This window comes from Palaemon carinicauda, chromosome 1 (genome assembly GCF_036898095.1).
Source record: "Palaemon carinicauda isolate YSFRI2023 chromosome 1, ASM3689809v2, whole genome shotgun sequence".
Lineage (NCBI taxonomy): Eukaryota > Metazoa > Arthropoda > Malacostraca > Decapoda > Palaemonidae > Palaemon > Palaemon carinicauda.
In genome coordinates, this window is record NC_090725.1 from 65,289,734 (window position 1) to 65,309,497 (window position 19,764).

General features: G+C 31.6%; 1 protein-coding gene across 1 annotated transcript in view; it reads left to right on the forward strand.

Moving 5' to 3' along the window:
- Positions 1-9,145: 9,145 nt before the first annotated feature.
- LOC137645770 (uncharacterized) overlaps positions 9,146-19,764 on the forward strand; it is a 17,434-nt gene continuing 6,815 nt past the window's right edge. The window contains exons 1-5 of the mRNA XM_068378728.1: positions 9,146-9,288; positions 10,409-10,653; positions 10,896-11,037; positions 13,103-13,316; positions 14,035-14,130. Of these exons, the coding sequence (XP_068234829.1) occupies positions 9,146-9,288; positions 10,409-10,653; positions 10,896-11,037; positions 13,103-13,316; positions 14,035-14,130 (840 nt within the window). The remainder of the gene's footprint in view (positions 9,289-10,408; positions 10,654-10,895; positions 11,038-13,102; positions 13,317-14,034; positions 14,131-19,764) is intronic.

A 19,764-nucleotide genomic window follows, 5' to 3' on the forward strand; every position in this document is an offset into this window, starting at 1 on the left:
ATATAGATTTAGTTCTCACTATTTATGGAAGGACTTGTTCTGCCACTCGCATCTGTTTTTAGTCTATCTCTTCCACCATATACCAGCAAATCTTCTTAGTTTGTCAATACCACTATCTTCATGTAGTGTTAGTTCTCACTATTTTGGAAGGACAAGTCATGCCACTCCCGTCTGTTTTAGTCTGTCTATGCCACTATACACCAGCATTTTTTCCTAGTTTGTCAATCCACTATCTTCTTGTAGGTTTTGTTCTCACTATTTTTGGAAGGACATGTCCTACCACTCGCGTCTGTTTTTAGGCTGTCTATCCCATTATATACCAGCAAATTTTGTTTGTCAATCCACTACTTTCCTGTAGTTTTAGTTCTCACTATTTGTGGAAGGACATGTCCGGCCAATCGCTTCTGTTTTTAGTCTGTCTATGCCACTTTACACAAGAAAATTATTTTTATTTGTAAATCTACTGTCTTCATGTAGTTTTAGTTCTTACCATTTGTGGAAGTACATGTCTGGCCACTTGTATCTATTTTTTTGTTTATCTATACCACTATATGCCAGAAAATTTTCTTAGTTTTCCAATCCAATATCTTCATGTAGTTTTAGTTCTTACTATAGTTTTGTAATTTCAGTTATTTCTATTTTTATGTAGTTTTATTATTTCTGTACTTCCCGTATAGATATTTTCAAGTGTTCTGGCATAAGATTCAAATATCCTTTGTCACTGAAGTGCTTCCATTACTGCTGAGGTTTTGACAGAATCAAAAGCTTTCTCTTGGTCTATAAAGGCCATACATAGCTTGTTGATTACATACATATTGTGAGTTGCTGAATACCTGCCTGCTCGATCTGTTGATTAAAAGTCTAGCTGTTATTCTATAATAATAGGATATTTAATATATTGGTGAGAGTAAACTTATTGGGTGGTAATTTTTCAGGTCTTTTGTGCTTCCATTTTATTGTGAATTAGTATAATGATAATGTTTTCCTAGCTGTAAGTATAAAGCTTTTTTTCAGATGTTTGAGTGAAGTTCAACGAGTTTCACTACTATAGGTATCCTCCCTTTGTTATCAAATCAATTGTTAGGGTACATAAAAGATGTATATATATGTATGTATATATATATATATATATATATATATATATATATATATATATATATATATATATATATGTATATATACATATATATACATATATATGTGTATATTTATATTTATATATATATATATATATATATATATATATATATATATATATATACATATATATATATATATATATATATATATATATATATATATATATATGTACAGTATTTATGCGTGTGTGTATGGGGATAGGAAATACTCTTATTAATATAAAAAAAAATATACTTTATTTTACCAAACTAATATGAAGTTTCTATATATCAAGGTTTCCAAAGGAAAACGATATAAGTGACTAGAGTACCTATATAAAACAAGAGTAGCGCAAACCTCAAAACTGGGCGCCATTTTGTATCCAGAAGCCAGCAGGGAAGCCCTTCGTACTGGTGGTTCAGCCTGATGTGCTCGCTCTGAATGATATTCGATTAATAAGATTATAGGCAATGATTGAGAGGAAAGGTTTTTTATTCCAAGATTATGATAATGTAAATCATTACATAATACAGAATTTCTCTCTCTCTCTCTCTCTCTCTCTCTCTCTCTCTCTCTCTCTCTCTCTCTCTCTCTCTCTCTCTCTCTCTCTCTCTCTATATATATATATATATATATATATATATATATATATATATATCTCAATACTGAATAAAGTATAATAATACAAATAAGACTATTTGACTAAGAGAATTAATATATCTACAAATAAAAGCTTATAAGATTTGTTGTTGATCTAAGTTTTAAAATAACTGCAGTTACCGTTCAAATTGAAGAACCTAAGAGGGAATAATTTAAGAGATGAGAGAAACGCAGTATATGGAAAATGAATTTGCGCTCGATAGAATCGTCAAATGTTTCACAACTTTAGTTTGCTGTGTGCATAACATGTCATATACGGTTATTCAGATATGATTTTGCATTTAATGAACATGAATCCGTGTTTTCTGCATCTGCATACTCCATTTATTACAATTACTCCTCATGTGATTATAGCCTATCTTCTACATTTTATGATTTTCTCCATCCCATTTACTATTGTAAGCAAAATTAGGCCTACTACAATATTATGAATATATGGCTGTATCTTTGTTTCTTTCTCAATCGTCTCAAGTATCTTAATAACATATTAGGGGTTGAGTATGACATTTTTATCGTAGTATTGTTTTCTAATAATAATTCTTGGCTTCGCAGAGGCACTTTGAAATGGATCAGTTTGAAAATAAACGGGTTAATGAAAACCAAAACTAAGGTTGAACGGAATGCCGACCACTTTTTTCACCGTAGCCTCTCTAAACATAGGAAATCTCCAGTTCAGTGAGGCCACCCTGATAGATCTAGCGAGGATTATGTCAGGTTGGATCATTCATCTTACAAAATTTAATAAAACAATAGCATCTTGAGTACTAGAAAGTTTTGCAGCTGCTGTACACAATAGTAGAATTATGTAGTAGTACTAGTATTGATACTGTGGTATTTGCTATAAATATTTATTGTTGTAAGATATACTAGTATGTATACTGTATATATATATATATATATATATATATATATATATATATATATATATATATATATATGTGTGTGTGTGTGTATGTGGGTGTGTGTGTTTGTGTATATATATATATATATAAATATATATATATGTATATATATATATATATATATATATATATATATGGTGGAAAAGGATATAGTGAGTTTATTTATCATTATCTATTAATCTATATATCTTTACTAATATATTTACATGCATTAATTTTCAATATCTTCAGTGCAAATCCTTTATTTCTTAAAGATGATATCAGTATGTGATACATATAGTATTATGATAGTGGAAATATTATGTAATGAACAATGATAACTAATGAATAAAATTGATAGAAAAGATATGATATAGCATTGAAGATAATTAATAATGATGCATTTGAGCGTGATGCAGGTATTAAAAGTATGATATTAATAAATTGTGTTGGTATAATTTATTAAAAATGTGAAATATAATTAAAATGTGATAAAATTGTGAGGTTATGATATAGTACATAGTATATGTAGCGAAAGTAAAATATAATTGTTGAACTTGTGGATAGTATTGAAATATAATGTTCTGATATAACGTGAAAGAATAGTGAAGATAAGATATTATAGTGAACATGTAATATACATTATGATATAGTATAAAAAATAGTGGCTATCAAATGAGGGTACATTTGGTTTCCATTTGTTAACGCTGGGAAAGTATTCGTAATAAAAAAGGAGAGTGTGATAGATGTTCACACAAGAATAGCAGGCTTTGATCGAGAGAGAGAGAGAGAGAGAGAGAGAGAGAGAGAGAGAGAGAGAGCGAGAGAGAGAGAGAGAGGGAGAGAGGGGGGGGGATCTGAAGGAAAGTATTCCTAATAAAATTGAGAGAGATGCAGGATTACTTGGAAACCTAAAGTTTTTAGATGCTTTCTCAGGTCTATTAGCACATTCATAAGCAAAAAACCACGACTTTGTGTAATATCACGTCACTAATTATATGTAAAATAGAAAGAAAGAGAATGGACATAATAATCTGTCTTGCCGGCCACTGGCCACTGAGAGACTGTTGGCTGGTAGCCTGCCACCCGGAAACAAAATGGCACCTATCAGCCCATTGTACGGTAACTCGTATGGCGCTATTCTTGTTTATATAGGAACTCTATAACCGGCTATAGACCTTCCATATATATACATACATACATACATACATACATACATACATATATATATATATATATGTGTGTGTGTGTGTGTGTGTGTGTATATATAATTATATATATATATATATATATATATATATATATATATATATGTATATATATATATATATATGTATATATATATATATATATATATATATATATATATATATTAATTTCTTAGAAACAAGAATTCTTCTTCTCGGTTGGAAGGGCAGAATCCATCAGATTCAATTAAGTTTTCAGAAGTACTACTGAAAGCTGTTAAATTTGTGAACCAAAATATAAAGTTCGGACTCATCTCAATTCACTTTGAAATAATCATTGTAGTCCAAATCGTTGGACTTATGATTTCTGTTTTCTTATTACTCAACAAATTTAGAGAAGACGTAGGTTTGGTCATCTGGATAAGAATTGCAGTTAAATATAAATTCCTCATTTATTTCGTAGTTAGAATTCACGGTCCCTAATATAACACCATCTTGAAAGCACAACTAATTAGTTCTTGATTATAAGATTTATCTGTCACCTTCATCACTTCATTTTTAAATCTGTGGAATATAAAGCAAAAACAAAATAACCAGAGAGACCACGAAAAGGAAGATATGTTAAAATGAATAGACATTGTAACCTGTTTTACTCATAGTATGAGAATCAATATCAATCTACTTACGTCATTAATCCCCCCATTAGCATTATGCTGATGTAAAAATTTTCATGTTACAGTGTGTGTGTGTCTTGCACTTAAAAACTTTACCGTCGGTCATACGACTCATAGATTTTTGTATAGGCGATATATCTGGATGCAGAAGCTTAGCTATACGTAAATTTAATCCACTCTAAACCAGTATTAGCATTCCTATAACAAGGATATTTGAAGGAGAGCGTTGGAAGCTAACCCAACAGTGCCAAAGTAAAATTCGAGACATTTCAGTTGTACATATATGGAAACCTCAATATATATATATATATATATATATATATATATATATATATATATATATATATATACATAGATAGATAGATAGATAGATAAATAGATATGTATACTGTATGTATATATCTATATATATATATATATATATATATATATATATATATATATATATATATATATATATATATATATATATATATATGATCATCAGCGGTTAGTAATCCACTGCAAAACAAGACCTCAGACATCTTCCATTTGTTTCTGTTTATAGTCTTTCTGTGCAACTCTAAACCTGCAAATTTTCTAAGTTGCTCAAGCCCTCGTCTTCTGTTCTTTCCACTGCTTTATTTGTAATCTCATATGACGCATTCTGTTATTCTAAAAGTCATTCTATTATCCGTTATTCTCATTATATGTCCTTCCCATGTCCAATTCTTTTTCTTACATGTTGTCATGATATCCTCTACTTTAGTTTGCTTTCGTATCCATGTTCTCCTTTTCTGTCTTTAAGTGTTGTGCCTATAATTATTCTTTCCATAGCTCTTTGAGTTGTAACTAGCTTATGTTTTATTATAATGGTAGGACCATCTCATTATATAATCTTCTTTTTAGAGAAAGGGGCATTTTAATTTTCATAATCTGATTTAGTTTACCAAAATCTCCCCATCAATTACTTCTTTAAATTTCAGTGACGCATCCTGGAGAAATGCTTATTGTTTGCCCTAAATAGGCTATGTATATTCCCATTTAATCTCTAGATGTTCATCCATAACACTTATTTGTCGTGTTTTCATTTTCATCGAATATTATCTTAGTTTTATTCATATTCATTTCAGTCTTACGTTTCTGCTTTCTTTATTCAAATCTTCTATCTCCTTTTGCCATTCCTCTCATGATTCACTAAACTGAGCTTTGACCTCTGCAAATCTTATGTTATTAACGTATTCCACATTAACATTAATGCCTACATTTTCCCAATCTATTTTTTTTTTAAATTATTCTACGCATGCTATGAATGATTCAGGAGAGAAGGGCTCTCCCTGTCTAACTCCTCTCTCAATAAGAATTTTCTCTCTTTGTGTAGTTTTAGGATGGTTGCACATCCTGTATAGATATCTTCAAGACAGTGTTCTAACATGTGATTCATCTATTCCTTGTCTTTGAAGGGATTTCATTACTGCTGGAGTTTTGATAGAATCAAAAGCTTCCCCATAGTATATAATTGCCATACATAGTGATTTGTTATACTCTGTTGATTCTTGCATAAGCTAGTTAATTACATGGATATGGTCAGTTGTTGAATACCCACTTCTAAAGATTACGCGCTCTCTTGGTTGATTAAAGTCTACCTGTCTTTCTATTCGGCCAAATATGGTCTTTGTAAGTATTTTATATATTACGGAGAGTAAACTTACTGAACGGTAATTTTCCAGGTCTTTTGTGTCTCTCTTTTTGTGAATTAGTAATGTGAAAAAGGTTTTCCAAGCTGTAGGTATAGAGCATTCTTGCGGACATATGCTGTAGAGTTCAACCACTTTTACTACCATGAAATCTGCTACATCTATTACAAAATCAATTGTTAGATCATCTTCTCCGCTTCTTTACCTTTTTTTCATGCCTTCAATGCTTTCTTTACTTCTACTGTAACTTTTGATACCGAGCCAGGTGTTTCATTATTTTGTATTAGCTAATTTGCTTCTTATATTACTATTGCATAGCAGTGTTAAGATATCCTCTGTCTTCTTTATCACTCCATCTCTATTATGGATATTTTTCCCATTTTCATCCCTTAAAGCAAACATCTGTTGGCATCTTGTTCCAAGTCTTCTTTTCATCAATTTGATGCTCTTTCCTATATTAGTGTTTTATCAATTTTCTCCGATTGTGTTAAAATGTCTTAGGTTTTTAGTTTGTTTATTATTTTTAATAGTTCAGCTAATTCTGTTTCGTCTCCTTTGGATTTTACCCTCAATCCCAAACTTTTATATATTAGGTTTTTGGTCTTTTCTGATAGATTTCTTAACCTTGTTTAGGAACTTTTCCACCTATTTCCTGTGTTGATCATAATACAAATTTTGTGAAATTGCTGTCATTTCTTATTCATTTGCTTCCATTTCACCATGTAGCTGGGAATACCCCTTTTGTACTGCAAAACTATATTTATCAGATTTTTCTCTTATTACAAGAATGTTTATTTATCTTTCTTGTAATTTAGTTGTTTATATATATATATATATATATATATATATATATATATATATATATATATATATATACATATACATATATATATATATATATATATATATATATACACATATAAATACATATATATACATATACATATATATGTGTATATATATATGCATATATATATAAATATATATATATATATATATATATATATATATATATAATGTTTACCTGACAAATAGTTATTATTTCCCAAATACTTGAAGTCTCTCAGAAAGTTTTTAAACACTTCCTGTATTTTTATGACATATCATATATTTTCCATAATTTTTCATTAATGACAAATAAGTCACCTATTTATTTTTCACTTATGATTTCAAATGTCTGATGAATAATCTATTATGACAGTAATTATGTGTATTTCTAAGTCACGAATGTCATGCCTTATTGTGTGATAATATTCAGCGTTTATATGCTGCATGTGTACATTATTTCTAGTATATTTTTAAACACCAACTTGTTTAGTAAGACATATAATCTTTTTATTTTCGGCTTTAAGCCAACAACTTTTAACTTGTTATACGTCAGTACTTTTTATCTAACAATATTAACATATATGCAGATAGTCCTATTATCATATATATATATATATATATATATATATATATATATATATATATATATATATATATATAAATATATATATATATATATATATATATTTATATATATTTATGTTTATATATATGTATATACGTATATATACATGTATATATATATATATATATATATATATATATATATATGTATATATATATACAGTATATGTATATATATATATATATATATATATATATATATATATATACAGTATATGTATATATATATATACATATATATATATATGTATATATATATATATATATATATATATATATATATATATATATATATATATATATAATTACATATATGCATATATGTATGTACACGCAAACCCACAAACATACACAGTTGTGTGCGTGTACATAATTATACGGCTATGTAATTATATATACATATATATATATATATATATATATATATATATATATATATACATATATCATTCAGTTGATAGTGAAGTTATAGGACATACTATTACAAGGAGAAAGCAATGGATATTGGATGATACTTAAGATACTTTAAAAGATTTTCTATGATTTAATAAAAATTACAAGGTAGAACATGCTGTGTTCCAGTATTAATAGTGACTGGAGGGAATATTTAGACAGGAAAACAGATGCTGGCTGACAAGCTATGAATTCAGGAAGTGGCTATGGTGTGACAATTGTTCATAGAAATATTAGTGAAATCTCTGCTGGGGCAAAAAAGAAGAAGCATATGCTCATCAAACAGAGAGATGGATCAGTTATAACAACAGAAGATGAAGAAACGCAAAGTTGGATGGAACATTTTAGTGAGATCAGGAATAAGAGATATGAAAGGAATAATTTGTTATATACACCTGAAGCTGAAAAATACGTTCATGTGGCCATGAATAAAAAAAAAAAAAAAAAAAAAAAAAAAACTCAAGAGATGGAAATCCACTGGATACGATGGAATAACTGCTAAGATGATATTAGCCGAAAAATGAAGATTATTTTGCAGAATGTGACGTGAAGAGGCAAAACCTGATGAATGGAAGATTTTTTTTAAATGGCAAAAAAGATCTGACTGATGAAAATAATTACAGGGGCATCACACTTATGTCAATTGTTATAGATATATAGTATGCTTATTCTAAAGAGACTAGAGAGAATAATTGATTAATAGCTGAGAGATGAACAAGCAGGATTTAGAAAAGGTAGAAGTTGCAATTACCAAATTTTCATTTTAAGACATATTGTGCAGCATTGTGTTGAATATAAAAATCCACTTTCGATGGCATTTGTGAACTATGAAATAGCCTTTAATAGTGGGCACCGGCCAATTTTTTTGAGGAGTACTGTGTTGTTAGTGAATCCCTCTTACATATATAAATTTTATTAAGTCTGTTCATGAGCATAATAAGTGCAAAGTTAATGTTAGTGGAGTCCTATCCCAAAAAAAAATTCCAGTGAATAGTAGAGTACTCCAAAGGAATGTGTTGTCACCTATATTGTTTATCGCCTCCATGAGTTTACTAATGCAAAGAACAGTTGGGAATGGTGGAGAAGGATTGAAATGGTTTAGTAACAGGAAATTAGCTGACATAAAGTATGCTGATGACGCTGTCCTTGTTAGCAGAACACAACAGGACTTGCAATGCTTGCAAACGTAATGCATAAAATAGCATATGAGGTTGGGCTCATGATGAATAGGAGAAATCCAGAGATGATGAGAACGGAATATGCAATATAAGGTGAAATAACATTGGGAGGAGAAGGGATTAATGACGTGGAATCATTTAAATATCAAGAAACTATGATCTCTAATACATGGGCTTTAGAATTGGAGTTTAATGAAATATTGAAAAAAAAAAATGAATCAGACAATAACTAGACTAAGTAAAATTTGGAAATCAAATTGCCTGAAATTACGTATAAAAATCAGATTGTATATCAGTTTAGTGAGATCGGTGTTACTCTATGGACATGAGTCGTGGTATGACAATGAAGCAATCTCCAATAGATTTAGCAGATTTGAGAACAAAGCCCTGAGAAGGATATTGGAAGTTAAATGGCAGGACAGGATTAGAAATGAAACTATAAGAGAGATTACTCGAGTGCCATATGTGGATAAGATCATGATGAGGGGTAGATGGAGATGGATTGGACATGCTCTTCGTACTCCCCTAAAGAGATTAGTTCACCAAACGTTCAGTTGGACTCCAAAAGACACTAGAAAAGTTGGAAGACCCAGGCTTCTATGGCTGAGGACTATGAAGCGCAAAGTAGGAGATGATGAATGGAGGAGCATTGAATTAAAAGTTCAAGATAGAGACGACTGGCGAAATCAGACCAAGGCCCTTTGCGTAAGTAGGCGTAGAAGATGATATATATATATATATATATATATATATATATATATATATATATATATATATATATATATATATATATATATAAGTGCGAATGTTTGTTTTTGTATGTTTAAAAACATCATACATAATTCATATTCATTCAATTCCCCAAAAGAAACGAATTAGTTCCACACCAGCTATCTTTACTGATTTTCTTCCATTTTAAACTAGATTAAAAAAAGCTCAAAACAAATGAACTTTTAAATATGTCGATCCTGCCCTAACTTACAATATATGCCCTCTCATTTATCTTTAGTAAATGGTCATCCATGGAAGATCATTGGTAGAATGGGTCTAATTTAATCGTTCCGAATTTTTAATCACTAGAATAAGTACTTTTAGAGAAATATATTCATTTTAAGACTTACCCTCCAGGTCTCGGCATTACTCCAGCATTATGACCAAAAAACGTGTTTTTTCAAAGAGACACTCTTCTGGCATTAGGATTCTACCGATGATTTTGACCCTGACAGGAGTGACGATGGTATTCATTCCAGAAGTATTAAACGCAAGACATATTTTGTATAAAATCGGCGAGGAAGGCACGAGAGGTTCTGAGGTAATGCGCAAGTCTCTTGCAGCGGAAAATAAAGTATTTTGTGCAGCAGTCTGCTCCACAGGTGAGTTTCTGATAAAGGATAAATATTTTTCCCATTCTTATCAAAAAAATTTTTAGAAGTTATACAGCAATACACAGGTAAAATCTTGATGAGTTAATAAAGAATTGTATATGACAGTAGAGAGAGAGAGAGAGAGAGAGAGAGAGAGAGAGAGAGAGAGAGAGAGAGAGAGAGAGAGATATTTTGTGTGTGACAGAGAGAAGAGCACCTCCAATAATAGATTAAATTACTTTGGTTTATAGTAAATGGCTGCGAAGGATTCAACTGGATGCCGACACAAACATTGAAATGCGAACTTCTATCAAGTCTTCAGATAGTTGCAGTGAGCACCACCAGTGATCTCTATGTACCAGGTCAAGTTACATCAAGTTTAGTTCTCTCACAGTAATGTAGATAATTATCTAAAAGTCTAATAGAAAAGTGAACATTTTCTATTTATTCAATCAATCATAAGTATGCAAAAAATTCAATTACTTCAAATGCCTAACTAAAGGATAATTTAAGGTACATTGTTCCGCATGATTGGCCTTTATTTTTTTTATTTTAATTTTTTTTTTCTTGGTATTTGTCCCTTTTTATTGCTACTGGTATAATCAGGCCTAAACTCATTCTTTCGCCAGATAAATGTATAGCATTAACTTTGTATTGCTCGAAACTCCCATCAAATTATATATATATATATATATATATATATATATATATATATATATATATATATATATCTATATATATATTATATATATATATATATATATATATATATATACATATATATATGTGTGTGTATATATATATATATATATATATATATATATGTATATATATACATATATATGTATATATATATATATATATATATATATATATATATATAGTAAGCGTCATTTGAATGATAATGACCAATTTGTCTCTCGAGTTTGGGAAAGAAGAGAAGCAATTTGAATTGTGGGTAGGCCTACGTGACAATTTTGAATTCAGATGTGCTATTCCTAGGGACATTTCAAACAGTAATCAAAAGACTGAAGGAAATCAAATTCAGATCATTTTGATCAGAGACCGTGAGGAGTTATAGAATTTTTTCTTACCAAATAGGTTTTATCTTAAGATATCTTGAGACGGCTATCAGGAGTAAATGATCTGCGAAGAGAATAAATAAAACTAATTTATGTAAAGCAAAGTATGGGAAAATTGTATCATATATTAAGATATATTTATATTCTTTTCAGTTATAGTTTAATATTGGAAATCTTATGGGATACTTCAACAATTTTAAAACTGTTTAGAGCTTCATGGAGAAGACTTTGTTTTGAATGGTAGGATATCCATCTTTCTATCTATCTATCTATCTATCTGTCTATCTACTCATATTTAAACTGCAGGTTAGATTAAAAATGTTGAGAATAAGTTGGAAGAATGTTGACTGATTAATGGCTTTGGCTAACGCATCTAATACGATTACAACTTGGAAAGATTGTAAGACGATCCGTTTCAGGAATACGTCAAGGTTCTAGGATAATGGGAAGCCCAAGACCTGTTTGTTTTATGAGAACTATGAAAAGGGAGTTAGTGACCGAATAGGAGAATCTGCTTAAGAGCAGGAGATAGGAATGGATCTCGATCTCGAAATATAGGATAGGCTTGATTGTGTCGAGTTGTGTTGCAAAAAGAGTAAAAAACTTCCAAATCATCAAATGCTCTATGAAATTATACAGAACTTATAATTAAGAGATATATATGTTAACACACTTGACAGGCAAGAATTACATTACTTGTCTTTTGTAATAATTCTCAGAGCTCGTTTATGGTACAGCAATTATTTTTCCATCTAATTTTTCTCTTAACATATTTGATTCATAAAACCTTTTATCAAACATCCAACTTTTATTTTCTTCATGCAACAACCTGAACACCAATTCTCCTTTTCCACTTTTTCAAGAGTCTTTATTTTATAATTGTATTGTGGTATTTCAAGTATTTCATTATACATTTTATGGGGCATTGCTGCTGATAAAAATTCTTACTTCTTTTGGAATAATCATTTATCTCCATAACAATATTGTTTTCTTTAGCAAACGTTTTGCTGTTATTTCAGACTGGTAATCGCCAGACTGGGGATCGAGTCCCGCTCAAACTCGTTAGTTTCTTTGGCCGCTACAACCTCTCCATCCTTGAGAGCTAAGGATGGGGGGTTTGGAGGAGCCTATAAGTCTAACTGCTGAGTTATCAGCAGCCATTGCCTGACACTCCTTGGTCCTAGCTTGAGTGGAGAGGGGCCTTGGGCGCTGATAATATGTATATATGGTCAGTTTCTAGGGCATTAATGGTCCTGCTTGATAAGGCAATGTAACAGTCCCTTGCCTCTGCCATTCATTAGCGGCCTTTAAACCTTTAAACAGAGAGCAATAGCCTTGATTTCTTTCATCTTTTCCTTTTTTTTTTTTTTTGTCAGCTGCCCTCCTTGCATGGGACTCATGCCTTCTGGAGGTGACTTCTGGGAACATAGATGCGAAGAAAATGCCGTAGTTACTGGGATCGCTTCTGAATCATCTTTTCCGAATTTTGATTACCTGCTTTGCGGCTATCTGGGAGGAATGGAAATCAATCTTAACGTCGGCTATTCCTTTGCATTTGATATGGGAAGTTGCAACACATTAATAGTTCCGGTAAGTAAAAAGAAATTTACTCCCACATGAGCTAGACATGAATTACTTTGTCTTCATGCTTAAAATTTAGTTTGTAAGCAATTCAGGAAACTTTCTCGCCTCAGTTTCTACAAAAGCAATATTGTAAAAATAGTAATACGTGTAGATAGAAAGACATAGATGAATAGTTTCAGAAAGTTGAAAATAGTAACAAAATAAAAAAAAAATACCCAGTGGTTTGGTAGACTTACATCTCTTCGAGAAGGGTAAAATATATTTTCCTTAATGAGGAAAATTTATTTTTAAACTTCTTAGTATACGATTTGTTTCTCATTCGTAACAAGACTGTTTATTAGAAAAATTCTTGAGGTTTATAGGAAGCTATGAAATAAAGATACTAAAATAAGAGAAATACCATTTACATGAAGATGTAATTCAATTCTTATCTTTTTAAATGATAAGTGATTGTAGATAGTGAATACTATGTTTAATTTGCTATTCCATTATCAAAGTACTGTAATAATGAGATTGATAAATCTTTGTGAAGGTATATTTAATAATTTATGATGTTATTACCTCCATGTATATAAACTATATACTCTTAATAGCAAGAGACTCTTCATTCATGAAACAACCCATCAAAATATTAACTGTCCTCACTACCAAACTTCGTATTTAGAAATTCAATCTATCAGTTCCACTCCTGCAGAAGGTGTATAACTTCTCTTTTTTTTCACAGGATACTGTCATTGACTGCGTATGGAGTAGCTCCCAGTACTATGATCCTCCAAATACCTTTAAATATTCCTGTAGGAGTATCCTCACTCGACAAAAGGTAAGATCGTATTTTGGTGTCTGAATAAACAGGCAAACATAACTCACTTTATCTGGCTCTAACCTTTAACCACGAAGCTGGGCGTTAAAGAATTTGTAACATAATGATGAAATCCATTTTAAAAGCAGACATCGGAAAAACAAGTCCTAGTTGCTATTTCTAAAATAATCTTTATTGTTTGTTTTTGTCTTTCTTTTGGTTGTTTAAAGTTTTACTCATCGTTACAATCAAGATTCACCTTATCATTTTTTTTCCTAAGCTTGTTAAGAGGTCCTGTCTGCTTTATTTTGCTTTCCATGTATTCTAACAAGATCGATCTGTCAGGCCAATTGAAAGCCGCCCTCCAAAATTACTTTTCAAAATACAAAATCAATGAATTCTTTTAATCTGATTGCCTGTATTATTTCTTGAAGTTCCTGGAAAACTTCATATTAGATCACCAATTGTTGAATTGAACCATTGAAAATAACTTTTGTAAATGTATGAATTAGGGCGGAAATTTCTGTAAATATCGAGGATGGTTCTAATTTATGTGAGTCATGACAGCATATAATCATATTAATAATAGGGAAATTTCAAAAGTTAGTGATAAGATGGTAAAATTCACTTATTCACATCAGTATTCCTGTAAAAACACGAAGATGCGAAATTCAGTGAAGGCCTATTCTCTGTTAATAAATCAACATAGATTACACTTTTTCCCCCAAGAATTGCTAGCAGTAGTGTTGAAAGTAGTTTTGTAATCTCTGCCCTAAAGTATCTTTATTAGTGATCTCCCACAGTTACCTTCATAAGAAGTACTCGGAAAATTATCACAATAATTTCTTTTTAATCCTTGGGCCAAAGCCGTTCAGTTTTCTTTGCTAATATATATATATATATATATATATATATATATATATATATATATATATATATATATATATATATATATACTGTATGTATATATATATACACATATATATGATCAATTTTGCACATTTAGCCGTTTTTTTCATATTAAAATAAGCCATATTTATTTTTGATACATTAATGTCTGGATTCTCTTAACGACCTCGAGATCAAAGCCCCAGGCGAAATCACACAAAGACAAGAGCTTGTGACCGGCCGGGAATCGAACCCTGGTCAGGCAAGCTTGTATAGACAGTGACTATATATATATATACAAATATATATATATATATATATATATATATATATATATATATATATATATATATATGTATATATATATATATATATATATATATATATATATATATATATATATATATATATATATAGTGGTATTTTAACATAATGGCATACCCCACCTCCGAATAGCTGATATACCTAAAGGGAAAAAATTATGGAAATTTACATCATTTAACCATCCACCATTAGCCTACAGTGTATATCTGAACCGCCCGTGGCCCGTAGCACCACCCAATTGGTCAGAAGGTCAACATTCGGACCAATTAAAAGGATACTAGTGAGTACCGATCTTCCACTCACAGCAATAGACTACAGTTTATGTTCCCTTTCCTTGACTATATTTTATATGTCTTTCTAGTGATTTGTGGCAACTCTCTCTCTCTCTCTCCAACGCTCCCTCATAGTATGTCATCCACGTAACATACACACAAGAGGAGGTCCTCTAAGATGACATCCATGAGACGTTGAAAAATGGCCTCAGCATTACAAAGGCCAAAACAGGAGTAATTAAATGTGTAAGTTCCGAAGGGGGGTGGTGATGGCTGTATTGGGGATGTCTCCTGGGATCATGGGCACCTGATAATACCCCTTCAAAAGGTTGAGAGTGGAGAGCACCTTCGCTTTCTCCAAGTATGAGGTAATGTCAGTGATGTAGGAGAATGGGTTCTGATCCGGTTCCGTTTCCATGTTCTGATGACTATAATCCCCACAAAGGCGAAGGGAGCCATCCTTCTTCAGGACGATATGTATGGGTGATGACTATGTACTTAAGGCCTTTTGGCATAGTCTCATATCTTCCATTTCAGTTGACATTCGTTTAGCAGCTGCCAAACAATCTGGGGCCAGACGTCAGAATCTGAAAAAACACAGGGGACCTCATCGTGTTGATATTGTGATAGATACCAAGGTTTGGCTGTAACCGAGGGCATTTGGCAAAGTTCTGAATGGAAGACTTCCGGCTACGACATCAGCCGGGGGCGTAAGCATCCGTGAGTGCGCTGATGTGAAGAGAAAGGTCGGACGGGCCAGGTCTGCGTTGTCTAACCATCGATGAGCAATATCAACAAGGAGATGGAATTGGGAGAGGAAATCCATACCAATGATTGGTAATGTCGCGTTTGCAACAAAAACTTCCGATGATATTTAGTGATTCCAGACCCATAGGCAACTACCAGGCGGACGTCAGCAGTCTTAGAATGACTATGTCGTGTCCTTGAGAATACCTTTGGTAGAAGAGAATGGCAAGCACTAGTGTCTACCAAAAACCACACGTCTGTACCTGCATCATGCCCTACTTATAAGTTCTTTGGTCACTGACAACCGTTTGCAGATTTCTTCACAGCAGTCCCAAATCTGGAGTGATAATAGCATAGCTGCAGCCGATGGGCGTCAGTAAGTAGCTGTAGAGGTCATTGGTTGGGGTGAGATCGATGGGCAGCATATATGGCTGGTTTTGCATAAAGGTATGGACTTTGGTCATCATGTCCTTCATGGGCAAGATATCAATACTGAGGATGGCAGCACATAAAGTTCCAAGTAGGTGTTATACCCAGAGTATGAAGTAGGTTTAACTCCCAAGGAGAGCCGTCTGCAGCAGATTGCAGGTGAGCAATACTGGTCATTTCATTGATGGCAAGCAAAGCCTTCTTGTTCTACAACGATTGTTGAGAGAGCTGAAGACGCTTGGCTATACAGGTGGCTGGCAATTTTGAGTACTGCTCCAGTAGCTATGTTTTGAGGTCGTCGTACAATATTGGGGCATCCCCTTGGTCAAAAAGCCAATCAGAGATTTCCGGAAAGCGTCCTTGGGGATCGCCTTGAGGACATAGTTTGGTACTTAAGGGAGCCATACCCTTGATGCAAAACTGAACCTCAGTGGGCTGAATTCAAGCAAATGCCTCCTTACTGGCGAAGAGTAGTAATTTCATAGATGTGGTGTAAGTAGAAGAGTCGGTGGGTGGCATCGTCAAACAGTAGAGCACAGTAGTGAGGGATCTGCTCCCCCAGCCGTCACCAATTGTATGGTGTGGCTGTTAGGGACTATCAGAGAGGCGAGGTGAATGTAAATAAAGTTTATCAAAAAACAACATGCTTATATAAAGATGGTTGTGAGCAAGGAGGACACAAGCTTAAACAGGTTTCTATTATCAGTGCAGGGGAGAGCGAGAGATGATAAAGCAAACAATAAAATTGCAGTGTACGACTGTGTATGAAACATACACGGTACACTAGATAATCTTTTACATACCAAACTACGAAAGCCTCTCATAAATGGCAAACTAATTGGAGTTTGTCATAAAGACTGAGCATATTTTTGTGTGATATATGAATAAGTTGTCTTCTTTGTGTCTTGCCAATATAAAAAGCTAGAAGTGTTTTACAGTCCTTGAAGTGCCGGTATTCAAATGCTCCTTCATTTAATTTGGTGAAGCAGTTTCACTGCAAGAACTGTGACATATCAAGGTCAGATTTTAATAGATAATGTTAAAGTTGGGATTTCTTATCTTTGTCATAGTGCATCATATACACAAATTGTAGAAGGGATGTTAGGAATTTTTCTTCAATGTAACATCTATGAAGAATATGTTTGAGTTTAAAATTCTAATACTTGTGCCAAAATATTTCTTAAGCTCAGTTTGTCAAGAAAGTTTTGATTTCTAGGTATGTTTATCACCTTGTCTAATTCCCTTACCATTTCACATAAAATCCTGTAAATCTCAAGGGACAATGAAATGTTTCTCCACAAAGTTTCCTGCATCATAACACACTCATTCAGTCTTAATGAGTCACGTTTGAAAAGCCAGATGATAAAATGGAAGAGCGGAATTTTTCAACAAAGTCCTATGAAGCCTCAAGATCTTCATTCTTTGATTGTTGACAAATGCAACACTTCTTCCATTCAGTATACTTTGAATCTTGAATAATTTCCATGTTGGTACGAGTTTGTATGATCGAGGGTTTATCATTTTACCATCCTGTTTAATGGACGCTTCTCTCTGCAAACCAAATATTAGTACCTTATATAATCTTTCATCCAGTGCCATTAATCCCTTGAGACCTTTTGCCATATGGATAAATAACAATCAATTATCATTGGCCAAGCTCGCCTATGCTTATAACAGGTTCAATTTAGGGGCCACTGCTTAACTCAATATGGAATAGCTCTGTAGCATTAATGATTATAGGGATTTTTTACTTAAGATTCAATATTTAAGACTAAAATAAACTCATTGCTGCGACACACAGAGATGTCCCCCAACATTCCCTGGAATTGTTCAATGATCACTATTTAATAATAGTTTTCAGCATTTTCAAAAGGCTAAGGTATTCTCCATTAATGTCCATTCCTACATTTTCCTAATCTAAATTCTTGAAAACTTCTAGGTAGGCTTTGAATGATTCTCTCACTATCATCAGGTAAATTCATATATTCCATGTCTTTGAATGCCATTGATAATGGTATATCATACTCTATTTTTTCAGTACCTGGTAAATTTCAAGGATATGGCCAGTTGTTGATTACCCGATTCTAAAGTCTACCGGCTCGCTTAGTTGATTAAGGTCTAACTGCCTTTATATTTGGCCTAATATGATCTTTGGATATATTCTATATAATATTGAGTGTAATTTTTCATGTATTTTGTGACTCCCTTTTTGAGAATTAGTATAATGATAAAGTTTTTCCAAGATTTAGGTATAGAACATTCTTTTAGATATTTTCTGTTGAATTTGGCAAGTTTTACTATAAATTGGTCTCCGTTTATTATCAAGTAAATTGTTAAGCCATTTTTCCTGATGTTTTAACTATTTTCATACCTTTCAATAATTTCTTTATTTTTCATGCTGATACTTTTGGTACCAACTTAAGTGTTTCATTATGTCTATAGAAAAACTTATTTCAAATGTCATTTATGTACAGCATTTTATAGAAATCCTTTGCAATTTTTATCGCGTCATCTCCTCCGTTGATAATATTTCCATTTTCATTGTTTAAACAAATATCTGTTGAATCCCTGTCCCAAGTCTTCTTTTCATGAATTTGCTGCTTCTTACTTGCTTTATTGTTTCCACAATTTTGATCTGGTTAGGTTTACAAATGTCTAGAGTTTTCGGTTCGCCTATTTATTTATATATATATATATATATATATATATATATATATATATATATATATATATATATATATATATATATATATATATATATATATATAAAGATAGATGTATACGTACGTATAAATCTAGATATAAAGATTTACACACAAACACACACGTTGTGTTTGTATGTATATATATATATATATATATATATATATATATATATATATATATATATATATGTATATATATATATACATATATATATATATATATATATATATATATATATATATTCATATATATATATATATATATATATATATATATATTTATATATATG